Source organism: Aedes aegypti, chromosome 2 (genome assembly GCF_002204515.2).
Source record: "Aedes aegypti strain LVP_AGWG chromosome 2, AaegL5.0 Primary Assembly, whole genome shotgun sequence".
Classification (NCBI taxonomy): Eukaryota; Metazoa; Arthropoda; class Insecta; order Diptera; family Culicidae; genus Aedes; species Aedes aegypti.
In genome coordinates, this window is record NC_035108.1 from 130,351,087 (window position 1) to 130,366,086 (window position 15,000).

The window sequence follows — 15,000 nt, forward strand, 5'->3', positions numbered from 1 at the left end:
AACTATACGTTTCAAACATAGCCAATGATGTCACCGAAAACGAAGTAGATTCCATGATGCGCGAGGTACTAGGAACCGATAAAGTTTTGAATGTCAAACGCTTAGTATCTCCGTGGAAAACCATTTCTTCTATGGATTACGTGTCATTCAAAGTCGTTGTTGTTGGAAAGCAGGTACATCACACACCCTGTAGTGGAGATGTCGATGGGTAAGAATTGTAGAGTGAAGAGTGTACTTTAAGTGAATGAATTGTAGATATCTTTACCCAGACATGAAATAAAAGAGAGGAGCTGGCTGATAGCGATATCAGTCAGTAGCCTGCGGTATGGAGGAATAGCCTTGTCTTGTTGTCGTTAGTTATTTCAACAGTTGTCGATGCACAATATCGTGATTCTGCCTTCATTGCATCGAACTGGCGCACTGGTGTACGTTGTCGTGAGTTAAGAGATCGTTGTAACTCAGTATGGAGACCAAACCGAACAATGCCGCAATGATTTGGAATTCTACAATATGTGTTTTGTAATATTGTTAGTATGTAATATGTTTAATGCTTGCTATTGTTAATTTGTGAAATGCTTATTATACGTACATTGTCAAATTTTAGTAAAAGTAGTCTGTGCGACCCTGTCGAAGACGGTATAAATAAATAAATAAATAAATAAATAAATAAATAAATAAATAAATAAATAAATCATGAACCGTTAGAGGTGCGCCAAAGTATTGGGAAGGTGATATGTTTCACAGACGGGTATTATTATGGTGCACCTTCTACTTTGGCACCGTCAAACCCTGTAATCGTGGCCAGGGAAAAAAGTGTAGTTCAAATATTTCGGTACAAAATTATAAAAAAAATAAATGAAAGAGACTATAGATCTCTTTGAGGAAGTCCATATAGAAGTGGTATTGATTTTTCATCGAAAAATAAACGAAGACTTCTACCCATACTCGCCTACCTGTCCCATGTAGGGGAACTGGGGGCCCATAACATGGGCAAACTACCCCCAGTTCCCCTATATAAGGAATCTTATATAATATTGGACTGTGCTGCGAATACAGGCAGACTCGTTTGTGTTTAGTGAGATATCCTTTAAATATATCTGGGAAATGTGGGTTTCAATCCCACCGGCAACATAATTTTTAAGCATATTGTAGCATGATGTTGCTCTCATTATATTTAATGTTTAACATAAAAAAGGGGGGGGGGAATGCAGAGTCCTGGATGGAATCAGAAAAACAATGTTATACCATAAATACACCACTCTTTTTTCATTCTAAGATCACCATCAGAAATCTGAGCAATAGTTGAGTAAGAGCATAATAGAAATACAAAAATGATAGATGAGTAATGGTGGAAATAAACGACTTTTCAAAGCATGTTCTACGATTTAGCATATATCCATGCATATCATTTATTATTCAACCAAGTAACAAGTTTTCACAATAGAGTAACTGGTTTTTAATTGAGAGGGTAAGAATCAAAGGGGTGTACGTGACAATAACCTAGTTTTAATAAATTCAACTTTGAAGTTTCTTTTGAGCTATTTTTCATTGCATACAAATTGTAAGGGAACCCAAAAACAAGCAGGCATCTTACAAATTAGCTTATTTTATTTGTTGGCCGGAAAAATCGTGTAAAAATACTTTTGGAAAGCTTGGAAAAGGTAATTTTATTTAGTATACTTTAATCAAACTTGAACAAATGTCAATTGGCTCCTCAATTGTTTCTCTATTCATGAAAAAAATGAGGTTTTTTTTTCAAACAATTACAAAAAAAAGCCCCATTTTAAAATTTCCGCCACTTTTTTTAGCTTCAATTGGGAACCACATCCACATACGATGCCACTGAGTTTCCCATGTGTTTAAAGGGACTGTGGGTGGATTTCCGCAAACTGTTTAACTGTTAGGTCCTTATGGTGGCCTAGTTTCAGCGAACTCAACTGTGGAAGTGCTCATTGAACACGAAGCTGGGCAATTGCGGACATTGACCATATAACCAATGACCCTTAAGGGTTATTCATAGACAACAAGGTCATATGGCCGACTTATGAGCACGGTTTACAAGAATTTCAAACTTTTGTATGAACAAAAAAAAAACATGAGAGGAAAATAAGGATCTGCTATACTGAAAAATAATAAATAAAATGTTTTTTGCAGAAGCTGTGAAAAATTTATAAAATGTTAAAAGTTAGCATAAATGCTTATAAAAGAATGAGAGGGTAAACTCATCTATTGTTTAAACTGATAGCGTATTACACACAACAAAATAGAAACAGACTTAAGTGAACCAGTAAATAAAGACATTTTGAGCTTTCTGTTTTGACCATTTCGATCGGCAGAGGGATCTTTTGCCGGCACTAGATGATACTAGTGTAGCTTGCTGTTTTTATTTGTTAATTAATTTCAATGCAGCGTACGAATGAGTGAAAAGAAATGAGTAGTGAGTAATGGTAACGGAACATGATTCACCAGTGAAAGAAATAAGGTTCGTACGAGTAATGTATCCTCCTCGGTGCATCAGTAGAAAAAACAAGACAGAAGCCTAATAGTCGAGTCGAGTCTATACTGGAGACGGCCTTACAGTTGAGTTTGAAAATACTGTCAAAGGATACACACTAGACAGTTTCACAAAAATCAAAATTTCTGGGATTCAACCAGTCACCCTCAAGTCCTAGTTGCAATATTAAAACAAACTACCAGACAAATTTTCATCCAATTTGGAGAAGATTAGGAGGTGCCTCAAGTCGAATTTGTGTTTTTTGGCTATTTTTTACATTGAAAAAATTATAACAAGAATTTGTAAAAATAAAAATCAGAATGAATACCACTAGTTGAATGTATTATTAATACCTTACAACTTTTGAGAACACTGTATGCCGATTAGAGATGGTTTTGACCTCATAAAATTGATTTCTGTTAATTTAAGTACCTGTAAAACATATATTTCTCTACAGTTTTTGTTCTACGAGATTCTAAACCACATGCCTAATCATATAAGTTCAATCGTAGTATCATTCCTTTGTCATTTCTGAACGTTATTGTAGTACATCATTTTTTTATCCGAATTACAGATAAATTGTAAAAAATCGTCGGAAATACGACATTCCTCATTCCCCTGCATTTAGAGCTGCCGCCAAATGGCGCAATTGCTGACATGTTACAAAATTGAACATAGTAGCTTTGCTCTTTCAATGATGGATGATGATTGAAGAAAACATCTAGCAAATGTCATCAACGCAGTCGTGTTTCAAACAACATTCGCATTTGATGCCAAGCATTTACATATGTGATATAGCCCCGAGGTCAAGCTTCATGACTACTGATCTTGAGGATCAGAGTTTGATTACGCGAGTTCATTTAGAGTGTTCTTTTTTTTTTTTTTTCAATGGACCAAATGACTTGAGGCCAACAAATTTCATCACGATTTATTGTTCAAAAGTGTATCTTGTGGCTGAGTCTTAATCAATAGAACTCACAAAAATCTCCCACTCCTAAGTGAATGAAGAGAAATGCTCAAGTAGTGATTTGCGCCTTTAGTCCTTTTTCTATGCTGCATATAATAAATATTGGCTTCGCTCGAAAAAAAGAATCAAACTCTGATCCTCAAGATCGGTAGTGTAGAAGCTTGACTTCGGGGCTATATCACATATGAAATTGCTTGGCATCAAATGAGAATGTTGTTTGAAACACGACTGCGTTGATGACATTTGCTGGATGTTTTCTTCAATCATCACCCATCATTGAAAAATCAAAGCTACTATGTTCAATTTTGTAACATGTCAGCAATTGCGCCATTTGGCGGCAGCTCTAAATGCAGGGGAATGAGGAATGTCGTATTTCCGACGATTTTTTACAATTTATCTGTAATTCGGATAAAAAAATGATGTACTACAATAATGTTCAGAAATGACAAAGGAATGATACTACGATTGAACTTTAGGCATGAGGTTAAGAATCTCGTAGAACAAAAACTGTAGAGAAATGTATGTTTTACAGGTACTTTAATGAACAGAAATCAATTTTATGAGGTCAAAACCATCTCTAATCGGCATACAGTGTTCTCAAAAGTTGTAAAGTACTAATAATACGTTCAACCAGTGGTATTTATTTTGTTTTTCATTTTTCAAAATTCTAGGTAGAATTTTTTGAATGTAAACAATAGCCAAAAAACACAATTTCGACTTGAGGCACCTCCTAATCTTCTCCAAATTGGATGAAAATTTGTCTGGTAGTTTGTTTTAGTATTGCAACTAGGACTTGGGGGTGACTAATTGAATCCCAGAAATTTTGATTTTTGTGAAACTGTCTAATACACACTTTAGTGGAATTGAATTGTATAGTACTAAATTTGACATTCATATATTTCAAAAATATAGAAAAATAATTCACAAAGGTTTATTCAGTGGAAAAAAAGATCTTTATAATCAGTTGGAGAGCAATACTTGGCAGTTATCCTAGTAAAAGAAGAAATCCCGAAACGTGTACAATCTGTATATTTTTTGATAAAAATATAGCATTAAAAAGATTGGAGTATCTCCAAGAAAAACATTGAAATGCAAACCAATCCTCAAAATACAAAACTTTCTCTTTACAGACTGCAACCAATAAAATTTCAGTTTGCACTTAGATACTAATGAAATATTTGCCAATAAAATGATCTATAAATCAATTTGATCAATTTAATTAAATCAATTACTCAAAGTTTCACATTTCCAAGGCCGCACAATGAACTAGCTGTCATAAATTATACGTATAATTATCACCATAAAACCGAGCCTTTTAATATATCGAGTTTGCTGAAGCGTCACTGATTCAATTAAGTTCCTGATTGTAAATCAGCTTCACGCCGCAGTTGTCGAATAGTTTCCGAACTGCTGTCGAGCTGATCTCTACCGTACCAGGGGGTTCACACTGAAATTCTTTACCAGTTGCGTCGGTGTGATTTGAACAAACCTTTCTAAAATATTACGCGCAATTAAGAACGCAATTTAATAAAAAGCTCCACTCGGTCACCCTTCTATTTTAGTGTCATCGGAACTGCTGATATAAATCAATCCAATAGAATCCATCGCTCCGTTGCCATTCCAATGTGAAAAATTGCTCAATTTCGATTAATCAAAGCTTTGTTTTTACTTCTCAACAGACTGTGTAAAATGATCTTCGAAGGTCAATAGAGACGTTCGACTGCAAGCCGCCCCCATAACTGCACCGTATCCGTGTGACACTCAGCAATAAGATCCGTACAGCAAACCGAGATGGAGTTGCCGAAGGGAGCCAAAATAACCCACGCCGGGTTGCTACAGCACACCCCGGATGGCAAGACCGAGATCCAGAAGATCACCCAAGCCGGTCTGGTGGCGCGCTCTCCGGAAGGAACCGCCGCCAAGGGGATGAACATTCGCGGCAACGAAGACCTTTGGGTCGAGATTCAGGCCAATACCTTCAAAAATTGGGTAAACGAGCACGTGAGGGAGTCCGGATTGCGGGTGAGTAAGATTGCTTTGAGTTGATTTGAGTTATTCATTAAATTTGAAACTCGCTGCAGGTCAATGATTTCCACGAGGATTTCTGCGACGGTACATTCCTGTGTGCCTTGGTGGAAAGTCTTCAGAAGCGTCCTCTGAAGCCCAACTGGAACAAACGACCCGCCAATCAGCACCATTATCTGGAGAATGCGACCACAGCCCTGAATGCCATCGAAGCGGACGGAGTGAAACTAGTCAATATTGGTAACGTTGACATTGTCAATGGAAATGTGAAACTTATTCTGGGACTGATTTGGTCCCTGATCGTACGCTACCAGATCGGAAGGAGTAAGTTCCCTCCGAGGAAACTGATGCTAGCGTGGTTGCAAGCTGCGCTTCCGGACTGTAAGGTGACCAACTTGACGACAGATTGGAACAGTGGTGTATTGCTGTCTGCCTTGTTGGATTACTGTGAGCCGGGACTATTTCCACATTGGCGTACGCTTGACGTTCATGACTCTGTTAGGAATTGCGAGCGAGCTATGAAGATCGCTTACGACAGATTTGGAATACCGAAAGTATTGGAACCGGAGTACTTGGCATCTAGCTGGCTGGACGAACTTTCCGGAATGACGTACTTGTCGTATTTCATGAAACCCGATGGACCGGGCTACAATGCAACGATGAGGTGGGTGAACAGTGTCGTCAAACGTCCGGTCAACAACTTCACGGTAAGTGAACTACCACATTCTACTCAGATTTATCACTGATCGCACATTGCCATTTTCAGACGGACTTCAACGATGGAAAAGTGTTTTGTGAGATCATCAAAGATCTGGGAGGTCCCGTGCCAGATCCGAGCAAGTTGAGCTCCGATCCGATGATGTGGGAGAGCAATCAGAATAAGGTCATCGAAGGGGGTCTCAAACTGGGGGTGAAGCCAGTGCTGGCTGCCAAGGATATGGCCACGGCGGATGAAGAGCATCTAGGGATCATGGCCTATACCACTTGGTTGCGTTGGGTTATTCCGAGACCTCCGTTGGCGGACATGCTGGCGGTTCATCTGGAAAGCACTTCCGGAAGAATTGGCGAACCGAGCCGGTTTCGAGTGGAGGTTCTATCGCGGGATATAGAAATGAGCAGCGTGAAAGCCTACGTGAGCACCCCGAACAGCAATACGTTGCAGCAGGTGAAGTTGAACTCGAGGGGTGAGGGTACTTACATTCCGGATAAGTACGGCATGCATGAAATAGTGCTGGAGGTTGACGACAATCAGTGAGTATCAATTCATGAGTTAATACAGGTTGTGAAGTCTATCATACTACCTTTCTTTTAGGTTGGGAGGTCATTTCTTCCGGGTGTTACCTCGGCTGGTAACGGTACCTCCTCCAGGAATGGCACCTTGCGCCCTAGGAAGCTTGGTGGAGGTGCTTGTAAATGCTACCGGTGCTCCAAAGTCGGAAGACATTTTGGTTACAGCATACAGCCCATCCGGAAGACCATTGAAGTGTCCATTGAAAAAGGTAATCTAATGCTTTCATGTTAATTTCTTCTGGATATCAGATGCAAAGAGCAGGACTAAAAATTTCAATGAATTCCAATGTCCAAGATCTGAGCAGAATCTTCCCAAAGTATTATTTTCAGTATTTCTGTTCAGAAAAGTAATATGTGGAACATGTTGTTACAACAAGATTTTATTAGAATTCTGGGGTTCTAACAGAATCGTCTTCAAGATTTCGACAAGATCCAATACTGGATTTTTTGGAATCAGGTTCAAAATCCTGACAGAATCCGACTCAGCATTCCGGCAGAATCCTGCTCAGAATTCCGACAGAATCCTGATCAAGATTCCGACAGAATTCTGCTCAGGATTCCAACAGAATCCTGCTCAGGAATCCGACAGAATCCTGCTCAGGATTCCGACAGAATCATACTATGGATTACAAAAAATTCCAACAGAATCCTGATCATGGTTCTGACAACATCCTGCTAACGATTCCGGCAAAATCCTGCTGAGGATGCCGACAGAATCCTGTTCAGGATTGCGACAGAATCCTATTAAGGAATCCGTCAGAATCCTGCTCAGGATTCCGACAGAATCTCACTCAGGATTCTGAAAGAAATCTGCATAGGATCCTGACAGAATTCTACTGAGGCTCTCAAAAAAACCATGGTCAGGATTCCGGCAGAATCCTGCTCAGGATTCCGGCAGAATCCAGCACAGGATTCCGCAGAATCCTGCTCAGGATTTCGACAGAATCATACTCAGGATTACAAAAGAATCCTGCTCATGGTTCTGACAGCATCCTGCTCACGATTCCGGCAGAATCCTGCTCAGGATTCCAACAGAATCCTGTTCAGGATTCTGACAGAATCCTGTTCAGGATTCCGATAGAATCCTGTTCAGGAATCCGTCAGAATCCTGCTCAGAATTTCTACAGAATCTCACTCAGGATTCCGGCAGAATCTTGCTCAGAATTCCGACAGAATCCTGTTCAGGATTCAAACAGAATCTTGTTCAAGATTCCGATAGAATCACACTCAGGATTACAAAAGAATCCTGCTCAGGCTTCCAACAGAGTCCTTATCAGGGTTCTGACAGCATCCTGCTCACGGTTCCAGCAGAATCCTGTTCATAATTCCGACAGAATCCTGTTCAGGATTCCGACAGAATCCTGTTCAGGAATCCGTCAGAATCCTGCTCAGGATTCCAACAGAATCTCTCTCAGGATTCTGAAAGAAATCTGCATAGGATCCTGACAGAATTCTGCTGAGGCTCCCAAGAAAACCCTGGACAGGATTTCAACATAATCCTACTCAGGATTCCGGCAGAATCTTGCTCAGGATTCCGGCAGAATCCTGCTCAGGATTTCGACAGAATCCTGCTCAGGGTTTCGACAGAATCCTGCTCAAAATTCCGACAAAATCCTGCCCAGGATTCCGACAGAATCATACTCAGGATTACAAAAGAATCCTACTCAGGATTCCAACAGAATCCTGATCAGGGTTCCGACAGCATCCTGCTCACGATTCTGGTAGAATCCTGCTCAGGATTCCGACATAATCCTGTTCAGGATTCCAACATAATCCTGTTCAGGAATCCGTCAGAATCCTGTTCAGGATTTCGACAGAATCTGACTCAGGATTCTGAAAGAAATCTACATAGGATCCTGACAGAATCCTGCTGAGGTTCCAGAGAAAACCCTAGTCAGGATTCCAACAGAATCCTACTCAGGATTCTGACACAAGACAGCCCAGGATTCGGACAGAAACCGGACCAGGATTCCAACAGAATTCTGCTCAAGATTCCGACAGAATCCTGCTCAGGATGCCGACAGGATTCTGCTCAGCACTCCGACATAATGCTGCTCAGGATTCCCACAGAACTCTGCTCAGGATTCCAACAGAATCCTGCTCAAGATTCTGACAGAGTCCTGCTCAGGATTGAAACAGAAGTTCTCTCAAATGATTCCGTCAACTTCTTGCTCTTCCAGATCGATCACGGACACAGTGCCATATTCAAGCCGGACGAGGCCGGTGTTTGGGAGATTGCCATAACGTACCAGGGACGCCACATCCAGGGTGGTCCATTTACCTGCTCGGTATTCGACCCCAGTGGTGTTTCGGTACATGGATTGGATGGTGCCATGCCATTGAGGGCCCACTCATTCGAGGTAGATGCCCGTGGAGTTGGAGTCAGCGGAGAGCTACACGTTGATATTGTGCACGAAAAGCGCTCGCTGGTTTGCTCGGTGGAGAAATTGCAGGAGAACAAGTATCAAGTAACGTTCATGCCGCGACAGAACGGCAAGCATCGAGTGTACATTTACTTCAACGGCTACGACGTGAAAGGTTCTCCGTATATAATGCGGGTAGGCAGCAAGGGACGTTCCGGGAAGACTAGGAGCAGTCCACAGCATGAGAGCAGGATGAGGTCCGAGAGTCCTTCTTATCACTTCCATAGCTCATCCCTGAACAGGAAGAGCGAGGTCAAACGAGACATCTACTCGCCACAAACGGTTACACCATCGAGAGAAATATACAGCACTCGAGTAACTTCCCCACTTCGAGAAAGTCCGTCACCTAAGGATGTCCTCAACAGCAGCAGCTTCAAAACAGAATACAAGAATTTCGCTTCTGAAAACGACCACAGCTTCAAAAAGAGTACCGAACTGCTGGCAAGCGATTTCAAGACTCCGCCTAAGGATGAAGGCTACAACTATGTGAAGACAGTTCGTACGGAAAACCACGTTACCAAGACAATCCGCCAACATCGTGACTCGGAGAGCCCCAGTCTGCTCCGCGCGAGCCCTGGCCTGAAGAGCCCCCAAACCGTATCTTCAACGATATACGAATCCAACGCTCGTAACGCAACAGCTAGTCCGAAGTTCTACACTTCTACCACACGTTACGTCCCGTCACCGGTGGAACCCCGCATTTCCAGTCCAATCAACATGCACGAGAAGAACGAAACGTACAAAGTTACCGAAAGAGAATCCACCTACAAGAGTACGATCACAAGAGATGTTGCCCGAGACAGCCCAATAGAAATGTACAAGGTCAGCTCGCCGTCCACGGTAGACTATTCATCCAACATCAAAGTAACTTCAAACAATGGACCATCCAGGCGAGACAGTCGCGACGTAATCAGCAAGACGAAACACATGTTTTCACAAAATTCATTGGAATCCTTGGCCAATCTAACCGAAAAGCAACTGAACACGGATTTGACCTTCGACCGTACAGTCGACTCTCAAACTGAGAAGAATACACACTTCAACAAGTTTTCGCTCGGTGAGAACAACTACCGCAGCAGCGATCGCAAACTGATCGATGATGAAGGATTGTACCGCCCAGGGGGATACCTGAAAAACTACAAGACGGAATCGAGTGAACGTTACGAGAAGTACACCACTTTGAACAGCGGATTTGAACCCATTGGTCGGGATGTTACCGGTGCTAGAGCGATTCGGGTACAGGACATCCCTGACGGAGTACTCGGACGCCCGGTGGAATTTGAAAGTATGAAATCTGAATTGAGTCTAATAAAAATACATTACGATAACATATTGAACTCCTTAACCATTTTAGTCGACGGTTCCCAAGCTGGGTCCGGAAATTTGGAAATTTTGGTCAATGGTGGTCGTGTGACCTCGGCGGTGCGTGCCCTGGGTAATCAGCGTTTTATCGCCAGTTTTACTCCGCACGAATCGGGAGTGCACACGGTGCAGATCACGTTCAACGAGGAAACCGTACCAGGTAAGCGGCTGCGATTGCAGCTTAGTTTTTCACAATGAATTATGTCCGAGATGGGCTGAATGAAAAATCCCATAAATTTTATCATCATCTGTGAAACCCTTTCGAGGTTGATATAGCAATTTAACCAAATGAATGAACAAATGCCAAAGTCTATAGAAGCTCATCGCATGTTGGTGGAATGTGTCCTGTTCTAAGTGCGGCTATATGAAAAATGATAGCTGCAAGTTAGAGAAAAAATACATTTTATCCAAACAAAGGTCCAAAAACAACTGGACATTGATAAAAAGAGGACAAGATTTGATTATTCATCAAGAGACGGTAGATTGTAATTGTACTTTTGGCAACAAAAGTTCAATCTACATGCAAGATGTTATTTTTGAAGAAAAGTATTTCCAAACTGCGTGCGAGATGAACATCTCTTTGTTATACCGACGCTCAGATACACATACGATATTTTCGAAAGATTGTGATTTTGCAAATATTATTGCAATTATATTTTCATTAATATACATATTACTGCTCAAGAAAGAAGAAAGGATAATTTAACATTTATTATATTTTATAGTCGTCTAAGGGGATTAGAAACAAGACTGCTTTGCTTTTATTAGTATAAAGTTGCACGTTTTATTTCATCTATTTTTATTCTATATAATATATTTAGTGTGTATGTAATTGATACTTCATAATATAAGCCAAATTAAAACACAAAATCATGAGATGGAATAAATAAAAAGCGAAAATCCCACTCCCGTTGTGAGTTTTTGCGTAAGATACATAAAATTAAATGTAATGAAAACCTAATTTGACAAGGCTGAGCTACCGTTGTTGTTTCATTTATATCTATACATGAAAAATGGAATGGTCAATGTATTTGCGTGCTGTTGATGGTCATCCATAAAGTTTACGTTCATTATTGTGTGGCATGCATTAAGAGTGCTTTGTCCCCCTTTTCTCGAAAAAAAGTTTTACTCGTGACAAAAATAACTTTTATATTTCTAAAAAAAAATCGGTGTACAAATTTCATATTTTTGGTAGATTTTTTTGTTCCGTGTAAGTGTTCCAACGTGAACATCTCTTTCTCTGTGGGGCTAGCTGTTGTACTCAACATTATTTTCGGTGGGAAAAAATTTGACAACTCATTGTTGTTGTTTACATCGATCTCACTCCCACGGTTTAAACGTCTAAACTTTAACACTGAGGAAACGGAACGTATGAGGTACATAAGAATTTCTTATGGAATAACGACATAAGAAGTATTTTGTTCTTCATTCGAGAATCTTATAACATTCCACAACAGACTTATGAAATAACACTCATTACATAGACAGATATAATTCCATAAGAAACTCTTTTTGGATATCAAACGCATTGATCATTGGTATTCATAAGACAATCTAATGGAGTACGATTTTCTTAACAATTTCATACGAAAATCTTATGAATTACGTGGAGAGATGCTAATAACAAAATAATCACGATTGAGATTCATAAGCACGCGTATGACAATGATTAGTAACACTTGTGAAAAACAGTCGACTTCCTATCAAAAACCAAGTAAGAATTTCATACGAAATTCTTTTGGAATAAAGACATAAGAAGCATCTAATGAGACTCATAAGAAAAACTTGTGAACTTCAATCGATCATTGCGTTCATAATACAAATAGGTATAATATCATAAGATACTCTTATGAAGGATCATAGATATCAATTATGGAATTCTTTAGAACCATTATGTATTTAGAGAATCGCTCTTTGAATTTAGGAAAATAAAGATATTCATAAGATCTCTAATGATAACGACAAGAATTTCTTGTGAATATCGGACGTTTTGTGTTTCATAAGAGTCTTATGAAAAAGAGAAAACCAGTCAAGAAATCAATTCACAAGTGTTCTCTTATGAAATTCGTACGCAATTTCTGGCTCAGTGAATGTTTTGCCTTCTCTGTGGAAAACAACAAATTATTGCATCCGCGACAAGTGAAACGGAAAGACGAAGCTGATTTCAGTAGGTTTGTTTCTTCCAAGCCAATCTAAAACCTTTGGATCGCTACACTGGATTGCACTGGGCCTGTATTCGATCCAAAACTTTTGGATCTATGATAACACTACACGAATAAGGAGTTTGTTTCCCAAAAGAGGTATTATAATAAAAAGTTTTAGTTCAACGTTTATTTTATTTATTTCAGGATGTTCTACATTTCGACTGTTGCGTCTACTGTTCTTCCAAATTCCTGATGTAATCCTTTAGGTACGAAGGAGCAGTCCGTTTGCGAGCTCGGAGATTGACGTCGGAGTTTATGGGTTCTGTAAGATATTCCGAACCTTCTACTTCCTTCCGAGATTCTCTTACCTCTCGCCAACCAGATGCTTTGCTGGATTCGAGTTGATGCTCTGGATTCCTTATTTCTTCAAAGTGACAGCTTGAATCTCTTGTAGATCCTGGTTGGTTCTCCGTGTTCGCAGATTGATCTTCGTCACGCCAGCGAGACACTTTCCTAACCTGTGAGACATGTCGTTTCAGTATGCCACCTTCTTTATCACACAGTGTCAAACTGCCGTTGCTTTCTTCGGTTACGGTGTACTTTTTCGAAAAAAACCGTCACTCCCCTTTTGGTGGCACGTGATTTTCCACTATCACTACATCTCCTGGCTTCACCTGGCACGGTCGTGCACCGCGACGTCGATCCTCGCGATCTTTCGCTGCTAGCTTAGCGTCCCAGTCCTTTTTCGATAGCAGCTCGTCATCGATATTCGCCTTCCCGAAGTCAAGTAGTGGAAGCCCACGTTTAATTTTCCGTCCAGTCATTACTTTCTCTGGAGGAAGCTTAGTCACACTGTGTGCCGCAGCATTATGGGCGTGGACGGATTTGCGTAGCTCTTCGACATAGTTCGTTTTGTTCGTTGCAGCAATGGTCATGGCTTTATTTATGACCTTCATGTAACTCTCCACGAGTCCGTTCTGTTAGGGACGAATGACCTTCGGGTTGAAGTCCCTCTCAAACAACAACAACAACAACAACAGTCCGTTCTGTTGAGGAAACAACGGCGTGGAGAAGATCGTGGCGATAGATCGTTCCGCGCAAAAACGCTTGTATTCGTCACCATTGAAAGGCGGCCCGTTATCAGTCTTTATTGATCTGGGGAAGCCTTCTCGCTCGAAAACGTCTTCCAAAACTTTTTTGGTACTCTCGAAGCTCGTTGACTTGACCGGCCGGGCTATCAAGTATCTTGATCGGTAATCAACGATGACGAGGACCGAAATTCCACCGAATTTCACATAAGGGCCGTTAAAATCCAGTGCGATGGTCTCCCAAACTGTCTTGGGAGCCTGGACGCGCTGCATTGGAGTAGGTCTTTCTGGTCTACCGTTTACTGCACATGAAGAGCATGACTCTACCCACTTTGCAACGTCGCTTGCCATGTTGGGCCACCACACGCGTCGTCGCAGTATGCTTTTTTGCTTAGCTGCCGAGGGATGTCCTTGATGAGTTGCTTCTAGTATGCGTTGCTGAAGAGTTTCAGGGACAACTACACAACCAGTCTTAATCAACAGGCCATCTTGAGAATACAAATCGTTTTGGAGAAGCTGATATTTTTGTAACTTAGAAGGCCATTGTTCTGAATGTAGGGCTTCTATCACGGCTTGAAGAGTCTTGTCATTGGCCGTAGCTGATTTGATTTCATCGTCGGTAATAAATTCCACTGCGTTAGCTTCCAGGTGTGCAATCTCCCACGGGCTCGATGAGCCATCAAATGGTTCGTCGTTACCAACGTATAGCCTTGAAGAAGAATCGGCGATGTTCTATGATCCTCGGACGTACTCGACTACGTAATTGTATGGGCTTAAACGCAACGCCCAACCATCGGCACGCGTCAAAGCTCGTTTAGACTCTTCTCTAGCTCGGTTGAGGATGAACGACACTCCCTGAGCATCGGTGCGTAATGTGAACTGTCTACCAAGTAAGAAATATGAGAAATGCTCAACGGCCCACACTGCTGCAAGGGCCTCTCGCTGGTTTTGAGCATATTTCTTCTCTGTAGCGGTAAGGGATTTTGATGCGAAGCTGATAATTCGCGGAACACCGCTCTTATCCTCTTGGACTGAAACAGCACCGAGCGCTACCGGCGACGCATCTGTGTAAACGATAGTCTTATCATCGTCTGACAAGAATCCAAGCGATACGCAGCAGTCTAAAATTCTTTCTTTGACTGATTCAAAGGCCTGCCGCTGCCGAGGTCCCCATGTCCATGATTTTGCAGCTACAATCTCCCAAAGA

General features: G+C 41.1%; 1 protein-coding gene across 3 annotated transcripts in view; it reads left to right on the forward strand.

Annotated features, from left to right (window-relative positions):
• Positions 1–15,000, forward strand: part of LOC5564736 (filamin-B) — a 179,042-nt gene that overhangs the window by 58,813 nt on the left and 105,229 nt on the right. For 2 of the 3 annotated variants that reach the window (XM_021842366.1, XM_021842365.1), the window contains exons 2-7: positions 5,141–5,483; positions 5,543–6,193; positions 6,253–6,737; positions 6,799–6,985; positions 8,957–10,484; positions 10,554–10,721. In XM_021842366.1, the coding sequence (XP_021698058.1) occupies positions 5,253–5,483; positions 5,543–6,193; positions 6,253–6,737; positions 6,799–6,985; positions 8,957–10,484; positions 10,554–10,721 (3,250 nt within the window). In that variant the 5' untranslated portion in view covers positions 5,141–5,252. Of the gene's footprint in view, positions 1–4,890; positions 5,484–5,542; positions 6,194–6,252; positions 6,738–6,798; positions 6,986–8,956; positions 10,485–10,553; positions 10,722–15,000 lie in introns of those variants that run through there. The other variant, XM_021842374.1, reaches the window with a different exon arrangement.